The sequence below is a fragment of the Oncorhynchus mykiss genome, unplaced genomic scaffold (assembly GCF_057628025.1).
Source record: "Oncorhynchus mykiss isolate SJ-2025 unplaced genomic scaffold, ASM5762802v1 scaffold96, whole genome shotgun sequence".
Classification (NCBI taxonomy): domain Eukaryota; kingdom Metazoa; phylum Chordata; class Actinopteri; order Salmoniformes; family Salmonidae; genus Oncorhynchus; species Oncorhynchus mykiss.
The window spans coordinates 1,812,148-1,825,000 of record NW_028322095.1 but is presented as its reverse complement, the minus strand read 5'-3'; the positions used below and the strand labels follow the sequence as shown (position 1 = coordinate 1,825,000).

Here is a 12,853-nt window from a genome sequence, read left to right as displayed (position 1 = left end):
ATTACTACTAATACCACTACTACTACTACTACTACTACCACTACTACTACTACTACCACTACTACTACTACCACTACTACTACCACTACTTCTACCACTACTACTACTACTACTACTACTACTTATACAACTACCACTACTACTACTTCTACCACTACTTCTACTACTACCACTACTACTACTACTACCTATACTACTACTACTACTTATACTACTACTACTACTTCTACCACTACTAGTACTTATACTACCACTACTACTACTACAACTACTACTACCACTACTACTACCACTACTACTTATACTGCTACTACTACCACTACTACCACTACTACTACTACTACTACCACTACTTCTACTACTACAACTACTACTACTACTACTACTACTACTACCTATACTACTACTACTACTACTACTTATACTACTACTACTACTTCTACCACTACTACTACTTATACTACCACTACTACTACTACTACTACTACTACTACTACCACCACTACTACTACTACTACTACTACTACTACTACTACTACTACCACTACTACTACTTAGCTAACAGAGAGTATCTACCTTCCTTTGATGTTAGAACTGGAAAGGCGGCCCTGGCTAGCAGAATTCAGCTGTTGTTTTTCACATGCATTCTGTCAGCTTCTAGCTGGGAACGGAGCTGTTGCCTGTTTGTGTGGTTGACCTGGGGGTCAGAGCATAGAATCCAATCAGAGCATAGAGGAAAAGCTAGACATGCCTGAAATGAATAAGAAAAATGCATGGGTAAATGTATGATAATTATAATTTACACAAATAAGTTATCACTAAGATTGATCGGGATATAATCAACAAATATAATGCATGACTGCTAACTTCATTAATTTACACACAACAATGTAGTGAATATGCTTCTAAACAGGCTACAACCCTCTGAGAAATGTTGAGGGGAAATAGTAACAGCTTAGTAATAAGTCTTGTTACCATAGAATTACAAATAAAACGGAGTAATAATCTCACAATATGAACAGCAACAGGATAAACGTTCCATATTTGTTGAAAAATAAAGAATATCCTTCAATTAAAACGCATTTGATTAGAATCTGGACATAATCATGTGATACGGTGATTTGTGTTACCGCTCAGCTCTACATTGTATCATTGTATCAATTGTAACACTTTTCACTTGGCAGCAGAGTTGAGTTACAAATGTATCCTTTACTTGATACATTTGGCGGATCAGACCTGATACAATGTTTCAATTTGTAGAACACTGAGAAGGGAGACAGACACAAAGCACAGTCTTCTATCTGGAACACAGAACTCTTAACAGAATCCTTCTAGAATAGTTCGAGCTCTAAAATAATAACACAAACACGGTTCAGTTTTAGATGGATTACATACCATCTAAATCATTTAAAATAGAATCAAAAACCAATATACCGCGACAACTAAAGGGTTAAGACTAAAGTGAACTGAATTGTAAGAAGTTGGTTTCCAGGGGAACTATTCTTACTGTTCCAGCTGAGTTGGACCAAACCACAATCCTCCCAGGGAAGGGGGAAGTCAAAACAGACTCTCTTAAATATATTTTAAATATCCTACGCTAAAGCAAGTCACACAATGTTCTTATTTACTAGGAACATGGATAACATATATTGTATTTTACAGTATTCCTTTAATATAAAGAAAACTGTTTAATTATTTTTAATGTGTATGTCTCTCCCCCGCGGTAGAGCGGTGCTCACGGCCCTGCCAAGTCAGTTTGAAAGACCAGACAAAGGCAGGCAGGAAGCCCTTCGGCTTGGCAATGCGTGCGAGCGGAGAGAGCGCAAATGCAAACTGAAACCCCACTCCTTTTCTGATAACGGAGAGGAAGAGAGACAGAGAGAAGAAGCAGACTGGAATTCCAACCCTCCTTGTATTTATGATAGTTTAAAGGTCTCCTTTGAAAATGTATGACCGTTTGGATCCTCGGCGCGAGCCTAGACGTGTTTCTAAAGGCATCATAGGTTGCGTCGTCTGACCAAGGAGGGCTCGGGCGCTTTCCGTTCCTATCCTTCGCATCCCCCCTCTTGGTGAGGGGCTATATTGGAACAAGGTTTTGGGGCTTTTTTGCATTTGAATTCTACTGCGCAACCAGACGGATCACGTGGGATGTGGAGTTGATCGATTTGCGCCGTTAAATGTGAAAAGAGGAACGGGGAAAGGTCTGTTAAAAAGCATAACCGCTTTCTTCCGGATTACAAGGGACTCTACTTTTACGGAGGGAAATACGTCGGTGGGCTCGGGGACCCGGAGTGATTTTTATGCCTGTTTAAAATGGAGACGCACATATCGTGCCTCTTTCCGGAAATTTTAGCCATGATTTTCAGCTACTTGGATGTAAGGGACAAAGGCAGGGTGGCCCAAGTGTGTGCTGCTTGGAGGGACGCTTCCTACCACAAGTCGGTGTGGAGGGGGGTGGAAGCCAAGCTGCATCTGCGGCGGGCCAATCCTTCTCTCTTCCCCAGCCTACAGGCCCGCGGAATCCGGAGAGTTCAGATTCTCAGCCTGCGGCGGAGCCTCAGCTACGTGATCCAGGGGATGCCAAACATCGAGAGCCTGAACCTGAGTGGCTGCTATAACTTAACGGATAACGGCCTGGGCCACGCGTTTGTCCAGGAGATCCCTTCCCTTCGGGTTCTAAACCTTAGTCTGTGTAAGCAGATCACGGACTCCAGCCTGGGCCGGATCGCCCAGTATCTGAAGAACCTGGAGGTTCTGGAACTGGGCGGGTGTAGTAACATCACCAACACGGGGCTGTTGCTCATAGCGTGGGGTTTACACCGGCTCAAGAGCCTCAATCTCCGCAGCTGCCGGCATGTGTCTGACGTGGGCATCGGGCACCTGGCGGGCATGACCCGCAGCGCAGCGGAGGGCTGTCTCAACCTGGAATACCTGACGCTGCAGGACTGTCAGAAACTTACGGATCTGTCCCTCAAGCACATCTCGAAGGGCCTGGCTAAGCTCAAAGTTCTCAACCTGAGTTTCTGTGGCGGGATCTCTGACGCAGGTATGATCCACCTCTCCCACATGACCAGCCTCTGGAGCCTTAACCTGCGCTCGTGCGACAACATCAGTGACACGGGCATCATGCACCTGGCCATGGGCACGCTGCGGCTCTCCGGGCTAGACATGTCCTTCTGTGACAAGATAGGGGACCAGAGTCTGGCTTACATCGCCCAGGGCCTGTACCAGCTCAAATCCCTGTCCCTGTGCTCGTGCCACATTAGTGACGATGGCATCAACAGGATGGTGCGCCAGATGCATGAGCTGAGAACCCTGAACATTGGACAGTGTGTGCGGATTACAGACAAAGGACTGGAGCTCATTGCCGACCACTTGACTCAGTTGACGGGGATCGATCTGTATGGATGTACTAAAATCACGAAACGGGGACTGGAAAGGATAACGCAGCTCCCATGCCTTAAAGTTTTGAATCTGGGACTTTGGCAGATGACAGAGAGTGAAAAAGTGAGGTGAAACTAACTTGGCGAGGATTAGTTGGGGAGGGGGACACACACAGAGAGGAGAAGGGGTAACGGAGCAGGAGACCAGTGGGCGGGGAAATGTTCCTTCTAAAAAAAATATATATATATATCCTCTGCTCTCAATCTCGTCGTAGTTGGATATTTTCTCATTCAATGTAACTTAATGCTACAAAACTGTGATTAAAAAATATGTTGCGCAATTTTAGGCCAAATGAAAACAAGATTAATCATCATCAAATGCATGTTTTCATTATTAACAACACAACATCCCGCCCCCGCATTATGAAGACAAACTACTTTTTATTATTATAAAGAGTCGCAATATTTAACTTCAAACTCTCCAACTATCGCGCCTAATACATTCGGCTACCTCGTTTATCAATGTGTTGTAATGAATCCGCGTATTCTTAAAAAGAAAGAGAGGAGATAAATTGTGCCTATAGACAGTAGTAGTCCCCTCCCCCAACGCGTCTCGCGCTTGGAGAATCCTAGCAGCAAAAAGAAACGCTCTCTAAACTACCTTTGTGTTAATTTGCCCAGAAACGCTTAACAATGAAGAAGAGAAACGAACAGAGTTTCGTTTAAAAGGACTGTTCACACTCGGACAAAAATAGCGACTTTTATGCAAATTAAAACGGACTGGTTTGTATCCAAAATCATTTTATTTTTGTTTTGTTTACTTTTTTAGCCCAACTTAAAGGCCTTGTAGCCTTGGATTCAAGCTTTGAATAATGGGACCCTTCCTTCCCTATATTATTTTGGTGTGTTTATGCTTATGGAAGCAGATATTGTCGAATTATTGCTGTTATTCAGAGCGTTGTACTTCAAATTGAAGTGATTTCTATAATAGAAATGCTGCCCCTTTTTCTCAATCAGGTGTTTTCAAACTAATCCTCCATATCCTCTAGAATATGGGTTGCTACCTTTTAAACACAATCATACACACTAGTCCACAATAACAACAGAAGAGACACTCCTTTGGAATAGAATCTAAATACACGCTTTAGAATTAAGAAGCAATCGATCCTTATTTTCTCGGCTTCCAAGTGAATGCGTGTCAGGCCTACATGGAACCTATGGGATCATAACATGACGTTATGAGCGAACTGAACTGCAACATGTATTGAGTCCTGCTGAGAGACTACTGTGTTTTAATGTACTGTATATGTGTTTGTAAAAAAACTGAATCCAAAATGAAATGGTTTTATATTCTTACAGTAAACATTAAAGTTGATATTTATATAATAAATGAAAAGGTGATGTGGACTCGTTTTGTATGGGGATTGTATTGTAGACTAGTAACCTAGTACTTATTGTTTTCTTGTGATCATCCTTGTTACAAGACCACGCACTCCTGCTTTGATCGAAAACGTGTCCATTTCTAAGAGAAACCGCTGTTTATGTCCGTAGATCCCCGGTAGAGACAAGGTATTTAAAACAACAACAAAAACAGACAAGAATTGTCCACATATTATTAATCGTTCGGATCACAACCATAATCTTACGAATTTGATTGTTCGGTTTCGAGAAGCAGTTGTAATGTTGATATGCCGGCTTGGATTGTTAAATTATTTACGAGCAGATTCAAAATGGATGCTTCCCTTGATTTTGCTTGTTCTAATTATCAGTCTGACGTATTGTGTTGATAGGTTTCAGCTGCTTGCCTCTCAAAGGGCTGTCACTAACGTGGCTCTAAATCTGGGGATATTAAACGCCTCACGCCCATTGACATATTAGCATTTTATTGTGCTGTTTTTCTGCGATATTCTAGGCTACAGCCTAGATTTTGTCTGTTCAAATGTTGCTAACATTTGGTTCCGTGTTATAATTTGCGCTATTTACTTTCTGTTTCTTTAGCCAAATGTGTGTTTAGAATAAGAGTGGGATACCGGCAGTTGCTTTTGTTTCCCGAAGTTAAAAAGGCACGTTGGGATTTTTCTCTAGCTTGCTCAGTCACGCATACCAGATCTGAGAGACTGCCTTGGTCCCACGGGACGTCTTCTCTCCTCCCACCCCCTCCCTTCTCCTCACCACCCACAACTCAGCCGACACCCCCCCCCCCTCCTGTCTCACAGACACTTTTTAACATTCCACACCATCATTCAAAGCATTTAGGCTTTCTTCTTCTTGCCCCGTCTCTGTCCGTTCTGGACCAGAGAGAGTGAAAGAGGGAAAGAGAGAATTCACTGCGTGCTGTTTTAGACTCGTCTTGGTCTTGTGCAATAACCACATAACAGTGAGATAACCCCCCCATTCTATAGATAAACAGGGTACAGTATTTTAGAACATCTTATCTCATATTTGTTTAGCAAAATAATAATTTTAAAAAATACAGGGGTCTTATTTTAATGTTGATGTTATGTTCTGGTAGTCTACCTTGACTGAAAGACTTCATTGGTCAGTTGATTATCTTGGAGATCCCTATCTGATAAGATATCCCCTTGAGTTTGATGTCTGATTGTACTTCAATCAAAATGGCTCCTGCTTGCTATTCTTTTCAGTCAAATTTAGTTTGTACTTCAGTTGACATAAGTCCCGCTGTGGTATTTAGATCTATGTTTGTATTTTAGTTCAAAATGGCTGTTGATATACTTTTCAGATGAATTCAGTTTGTAGTTGAAATGGCTATTGTAGTACTTTTCATTCAATTTAATTGGTAGGCCAACTTCAGTTAAAATGGTCCCTGCTACGGTTCAATTGAATTGATTTTGATACTGTAGTTAGTTTGTAGCAAAGTTGTTTCAAACAGTTATTTTTGCTGAGTTGAGCTGTCACGTTCACAGTGTTACTTTAAAGCCTTACTTTGCTTTGAGAGGGAGAACCAGAGCCTTTTTACTGCTAACATTAAGGGGAACTGGCTCTCCTCAACAAAGCAAGAGGGACATCTGCAATAATGCTAGCCAAGGCTCACCACCTCTCTCCACCTCTCTCCACCTCCTCTCTCCACCTCTCTCCTCTTTACCTCTCTCCACCTCTCTCCATCTCCTCTCTCCTCTTTACCTCTCTCCTCTTTACCTCTCTCCACCTCCTCTCCCCTCTTTACCTCCTCTCTCCACCTCCTCTCTCCTCTCCTCCTTTCCACCCCCTCTCTCCACCTCCTCTCTCCACCTCCTCTCTCCTCGCTAAGTCTCCACCTCCTCTCTCCTCTCCACCTCTCTCCACCTCCTCTCTCCCTCTCTCCACTTCCTCTCTCCACATCCTCTCTCCTCCCTAAGTCTCCACCTCCTCTCTCCTCTCCACCTCCTCTCTCCCTCTCTCCACCTCCTCTCTCCTCTCCTCCTCTCCACCTCCTCTCTCCCTCTCTCCACCTCCTCTCTCCTCTTCTCCTCTCCACCTCCTCTCTCCCCCTCTCCACCTCCTCTCTCCACATCCTCTCTCCTCCCTAAGTCTCCACCTCTTTCCACCTCCTCTCCACCTCTCTCCACCTCCTCTCTCCACATCCTCTCTCCTCCCTAAGTCTCCACCTCTTTCCACCTCTGCTTTACAACGCCTGCAGTTTAAAGGTGTTGCTGACTTACAGTAGAAACGCTTTGATGTTTTCAGTGGCCTTCGGGGGGTTGTGTGTGTGTGTGTGTGTGTGTGTGTGAGAGAAGCCTATAGGGGGTTTGAGTGTGGCAGGACTTTTATCAGAGCTACAGGAGCTGAAAAAAATCTTGGCCTCCGGAAAAAGCATTTGGCGTGGCTGCCGTTTGATTGCAGGCTGGGGCCCGAAAGACCAAAAGATCTGGCTGGAGGTGTGTTGTAACTGTGTGTGCGTTCCAAATTACACCCTTTTCCCTCTATAGTGCACTGCTTTAGACCAGGCCCCATAGGGCACTACACAGGGAATAGGGGGCTATTTGTGAAGCAGACTGTACCACTGAAATGTATATTATTTGTGAAGAGGGAAGTTAGCGAAAGAGGGGTGAGATTCTTATAGAATATACTGTTGAGACGAGAGGTGTGTGTGGACAGTAGTTAGAGAGAGAGAAGTAACTTACTGTATAGGCCTGGGTTAGGCTAGCAGGAGCAGAAGTAGGGAGTGGAGGAGGGAGGAGGGAGGAGGAAAGGTGACGCTGCCTCTCCCTAATGTCTGATCCCTGGAAAAAGAAAAGCAGAGGAATTTGTGAGTCACTATTTGACTTTGGACTGCTAAAAGTGAGTGTGGCGCGTTACAATCCAGGCTGAGGAGAGAAGAGACAGTTAGACAGGCTGTCTGCTGCACCTCACTATAGAAACCTGCTGTATACCGCACCTCACTATAGAAACCTGCTGTCTACTGCACCTCACTATAGAAACCTGCTGTCTACTGCACCTCACTATAGAAACCTGCTGTCTACTGCACCTCACTATAGAAACCTGCTGTCTACTGCACCTCACTATAGAAACCTGCTGTCTACTGCACCTCACTATAGAAACCTGCTGTCTACCGCACCTCACTATAGAAACCTGCTGTCTACTGCACCTCACTGTAGAAACCTGCTGTCTACTGCACCTCACTATAGAAACCTGCTGTCTACTGCACCTCACTATAGAAACCTGCTGTCTACTGCACCTCACTGTGGAAACCTGCTGTCTACTGCACCTCACTATAGAAACCTGCTGTCTACTGCACCTCACTATAGAAACCTGCTGTCTACTGCACCTCACTATAGAAACCTGCTGTCTACTGCACCTCACTATAGAAACCTGCTGTCTACTGCACCTCACTATAGAAACCTGCTGTCTACTGCACCTCACTATAGAAACCTGCTGTATACCGCACCTCACTATAGAAACCTGCTGTCTACTGCACCTCACTATAGAAACCTGCTGTCTACTGCACCTCGCTATAGAAACCTGCTGTCTACTGCACCTCACTATAGAAACCTGCTGTCTACCGCACCTCACTATAGAAACCTGCTGTCTACTGCACCTCACTATAGAAACCTGCTGTCTACTGCACCTCACTATAGAAACCTGCTGTCTACTGCACCTCACTATAGAAACCTGCTGTCTACTGCACCTCACTATAGAAACCTGCTGTCTACCGCACCTCACTATAGAAACCTGCTGTCTACCGCACCTCACTATAGAAACCTGTATACCGCACCTCACTATAGAAACCTGCTGTCTACTGCACCTCACTATAGAAACCTGCTGTCTACTGCACCTCACTATAGAAACCTGCTGTATACCGCACCTCACTATAGAAACCTGCTGTCTACTGCACCTCACTATAGAAACCTGCTGTCTACTGCACCTCACTATAGAAACCTGCTGTATACCGCACCTCACTATAGAAACCTGCTGTCTACTGCACCTCACTATAGAAACCTGCTGTCTACTGCACCTCACTATAGAAACCTGCTGTCTACTGCACCTCACTATAGAAACCTGCTGTCTACTGCACCTCACTATAGAAACCTGCTGTCTACTGCACCTCACTATAGAAACCTGCTGTCTACCGCACCTCACTATAGAAACCTGCTGTCTACTGCACCTCACTATAGAAACCTGTATACCGCACCTCACTATAGAAACCTGCTGTCTACTGCACCTCACTATAGAAACCTGCTGTCTACTGCACCTCACTATAGAAACCTGCTGTCTACTGCACCTCACTATAGAAACCTGCTGTCTACTGCACCTCACTATAGAAACCTGCTGTCTACTGCACCTCACTATAGAAACCTGCTGTCTACCGCACCTCACTATAGAAACCTGCTGTCTACCGCACCTCACTATAGAAACCTGTATACCGCACCTCACTATAGAAACCTGCTGTCTACTGCACCTCACTATAGAAACCTGCTGTCTACTGCACCTCACTATAGAAACCTGCTGTCTACCGCACCTCACTATAGAAACCTGTATACCGCACCTCACTATAGAAACCTGCTGTCTACTGCACCTCACTATAGAAACCTGTATACCGCACCTCACTATAGAAACCTGCTGTCTACCGCACCTCACTATAGAAACCTGCTGTCTACCGCACCTCACTATAGAAACCTGCTGTCTACTGCACCTCACTATAGAAACCTGCTGTCTACTGCACCTCACTATAGAAACCTGCTGTCTACTGCACATCACTATAGAAACCTGTATACCGCACCTCACTATAGAAACCTGCTGTCTACCGCACCTCACTATAGAAACCTGCTGTCTACTGCACCTCACTATAGAAACCTGCTGTCTACCGCACCTCACTATAGAAACCTGCTGTCTACTGCACCTCACTATAGAAACCTGCTGTCTACCGCACCTCACTATAGAAACCTGCTGTCTACTGCACCTCACTATAGAAACCTGCTGTCTACTGCACCTCACTATAGAAACCTGCTGTCTACTGCACCTCACTATAGAAACCTGTATACCGCACCTCACTATAGAAACCTGCTGTCTACCGCACCTCACTATAGAAACCTGCTGTCTACTGCACCTCACTATAGAAACCTGCTGTCTACTGCACCTCACTATAGAAACCTGCTGTCTACTGCACCTCACTATAGAAACCTGTATACCGCACCTCACTATAGAAACCTGCTGTCTACTGCACCTCACTATAGAAACCTGCTGTCTACTGCACCTCACTATAGAAACCTGCTGTCTACTGCACCTCACTATAGAAACCTGCTGTCTACTGCACCTCACTATAGAAACCTGCTGTCTACCGCACCTCACTATAGAAACCTGCTGTCTACCGCACCTCACTATAGAAACCTGCTGTCTACTGCACCTCACTATAGAAACCTGTATACCGCACCTCACTATAGAAACCTGCTGTCTACCGCACCTCACTATAGAAACCTGTATACCGCACCTCACTATAGAAACCTGCTGTCTACTGCACCTCACTATAGAAACCTGTATACCGCACCTCACTATAGAAACCTGCTGTCTACCGCACCTCACTATAGAAACCTGCTGTCTACTGCACCTCACTATAGAAACCTGCTGTCTACTGCACCTCACTATAGAAACCTGCTGTATACCGCACCTCACTATAGAAACCTGCTGTCTACTGCACCTCACTATAGAAACCTGCTGTCTACCACACCTCACTATAGAAACCTGCTGTCTACTGCACCTCACTATAGAAACCTGCTGTCTACCGCACCTCACTATAGAAACCTGCTGTCTACTGCACCTCACTATAGAAACCTGCTGTCTACTGCACCTCACTATAGAAACCTGCTGTCTACTGCACCTCACTATAGAAACCTGCTGTATACCGCACCTCACTATAGAAACCTGCTGTCTACTGCACCTCACTATAGAAACCTGCTGTCTACTGCACCTCACTATAGAAACCTGCTGTATACCGCACCTCACTATAGAAACCTGCTGTCTACTGCACCTCACTATAGAAACCTGCTGTCTACTGCACCTCACTATAGAAACCTGCTGTCTACTGCACCTCACTATAGAAACCTGCTGTCTACTGCACCTCACTATAGAAACCTGCTGTCTACTGCACCTCACTATAGAAACCTGCTGTCTACTGCACCTCACTATAGAAACCTGCTGTCTACTGCACCTCACTATAGAAACCTGCTGTCTACTGCACCTCACTATAGAAACCTGCTGTCTACCGCACCTCACTATAGAAACCTGCTGTATACTGCACCTCACTATAGAAACCTGCTGTCTACCGCACCTCACTATAGAAACCTGTATACCGCACCTCACTATAGAAACCTGCTGTCTACCGCACCTCACTATAGAAACCTGTATACTGCACCTCACTATAGAAACCTGCTGTCTACTGCACCTCACTATAGAAACCTGCTGTCTACTGCACCTCACTATAGAAACCTGCTGTCTACCGCACCTCACTATAGAAACCTGCTGTCTACCGCACCTCACTATAGAAACCTGCTGTCTACTGCACCTCACTATAGAAACCTGTATACCGCACCTCACTATAGAAACCTGCTGTCTACCGCACCTCACTATAGAAACCTGTATACCGCACCTCACTATAGAAACCTGCTGTCTACTGCACCTCACTATAGAAACCTGTATACCGCACCTCACTATAGAAACCTGCTGTCTACTGCACCTCACTATAGAAACCTGCTGTCTACTGCACCTCACTATAGAAACCTGCTGTCTACTGCACCTCACTATAGAAACCTGCTGTCTACTGCACCTCACTATAGAAACCTGCTGTCTACCGCACCTCACTATAGAAACCTGCTGTCTACCGCACCTCACTATAGAAACCTGCTGTCTACTGCACCTCACTATAGAAACCTGTATACCGCACCTCACTATAGAAACCTGCTGTCTACCGCACCTCACTATAGAAACCTGTATACCGCACCTCACTATAGAAACCTGCTGTCTACTGCACCTCACTATAGAAACCTGTATACCGCACCTCACTATAGAAACCTGCTGTCTACCGCACCTCACTATAGAAACCTGCTGTCTACTGCACCTCACTATAGAAACCTGCTGTCTACTGCACCTCACTATAGAAACCTGCTGTATACCGCACCTCACTATAGAAACCTGCTGTCTACTGCACCTCACTATAGAAACCTGCTGTCTACCACACCTCACTATAGAAACCTGCTGTCTACTGCACCTCACTATAGAAACCTGCTGTCTACCGCACCTCACTATAGAAACCTGCTGTCTACTGCACCTCACTATAGAAACCTGCTGTCTACTGCACCTCACTATAGAAACCTGCTGTCTACTGCACCTCACTATAGAAACCTGCTGTATACCGCACCTCACTATAGAAACCTGCTGTCTACTGCACCTCACTATAGAAACCTGCTGTCTACTGCACCTCACTATAGAAACCTGCTGTATACCGCACCTCACTATAGAAACCTGCTGTCTACTGCACCTCACTATAGAAACCTGCTGTCTACTGCACCTCACTATAGAAACCTGCTGTCTACTGCACCTCACTATAGAAACCTGCTGTCTACTGCACCTCACTATAGAAACCTGCTGTCTACTGCACCTCACTATAGAAACCTGCTGTCTACTGCACCTCACTATAGAAACCTGCTGTCTACTGCACCTCACTATAGAAACCTGCTGTCTACTGCACCTCACTATAGAAACCTGCTGTCTACCGCACCTCACTATAGAAACCTGCTGTATACTGCACCTCACTATAGAAACCTGCTGTCTACCGCACCTCACTATAGAAACCTGTATACCGCACCTCACTATAGAAACCTGCTGTCTACCGCACCTCACTATAGAAACCTGTATACTGCACCTCACTATAGAAACCTGCTGTCTACTGCACCTCACTATAGAAACCTGCTGTCTACTGCACCTCACTATAGAAACCTGCTGTCTACCGCACCTCACTATAGAAACCTGCTGTCTACCGC

The 12,853-nt window shown here is 45.1% G+C and overlaps 2 protein-coding genes across 3 annotated transcripts in view; one reads left to right on the top strand and one right to left on the bottom strand.

Moving 5' to 3' along the window:
• The window catches only part of LOC149970078 (protein Wnt-5b), a 224,793-nt gene that overhangs the window by 99,380 nt on the left and 112,560 nt on the right, over positions 1–12,853 (bottom strand). Inside the window, exon 2 of one of the 2 annotated variants that reach the window (XM_090228736.1) lies at positions 7,505–7,603. The exons of the other annotated variant lie outside the window; for it this stretch is intronic. The gene's annotated coding sequence lies outside the window, so the exon portion shown is untranslated. The remainder of the gene's footprint in view (positions 1–7,504; positions 7,604–12,853) is intronic. 2 annotated transcript variants of the gene reach the window in all.
• On the top strand, positions 1,760–4,779 carry LOC110517722 (F-box/LRR-repeat protein 14). Its single transcript, XM_036956543.2, has one exon. The coding sequence runs from the start codon at positions 2,314–2,316 to the stop codon at positions 3,514–3,516; it is 1,203 nt and encodes a 400-aa protein (XP_036812438.1). The 5' UTR covers positions 1,760–2,313; the 3' UTR covers positions 3,517–4,779.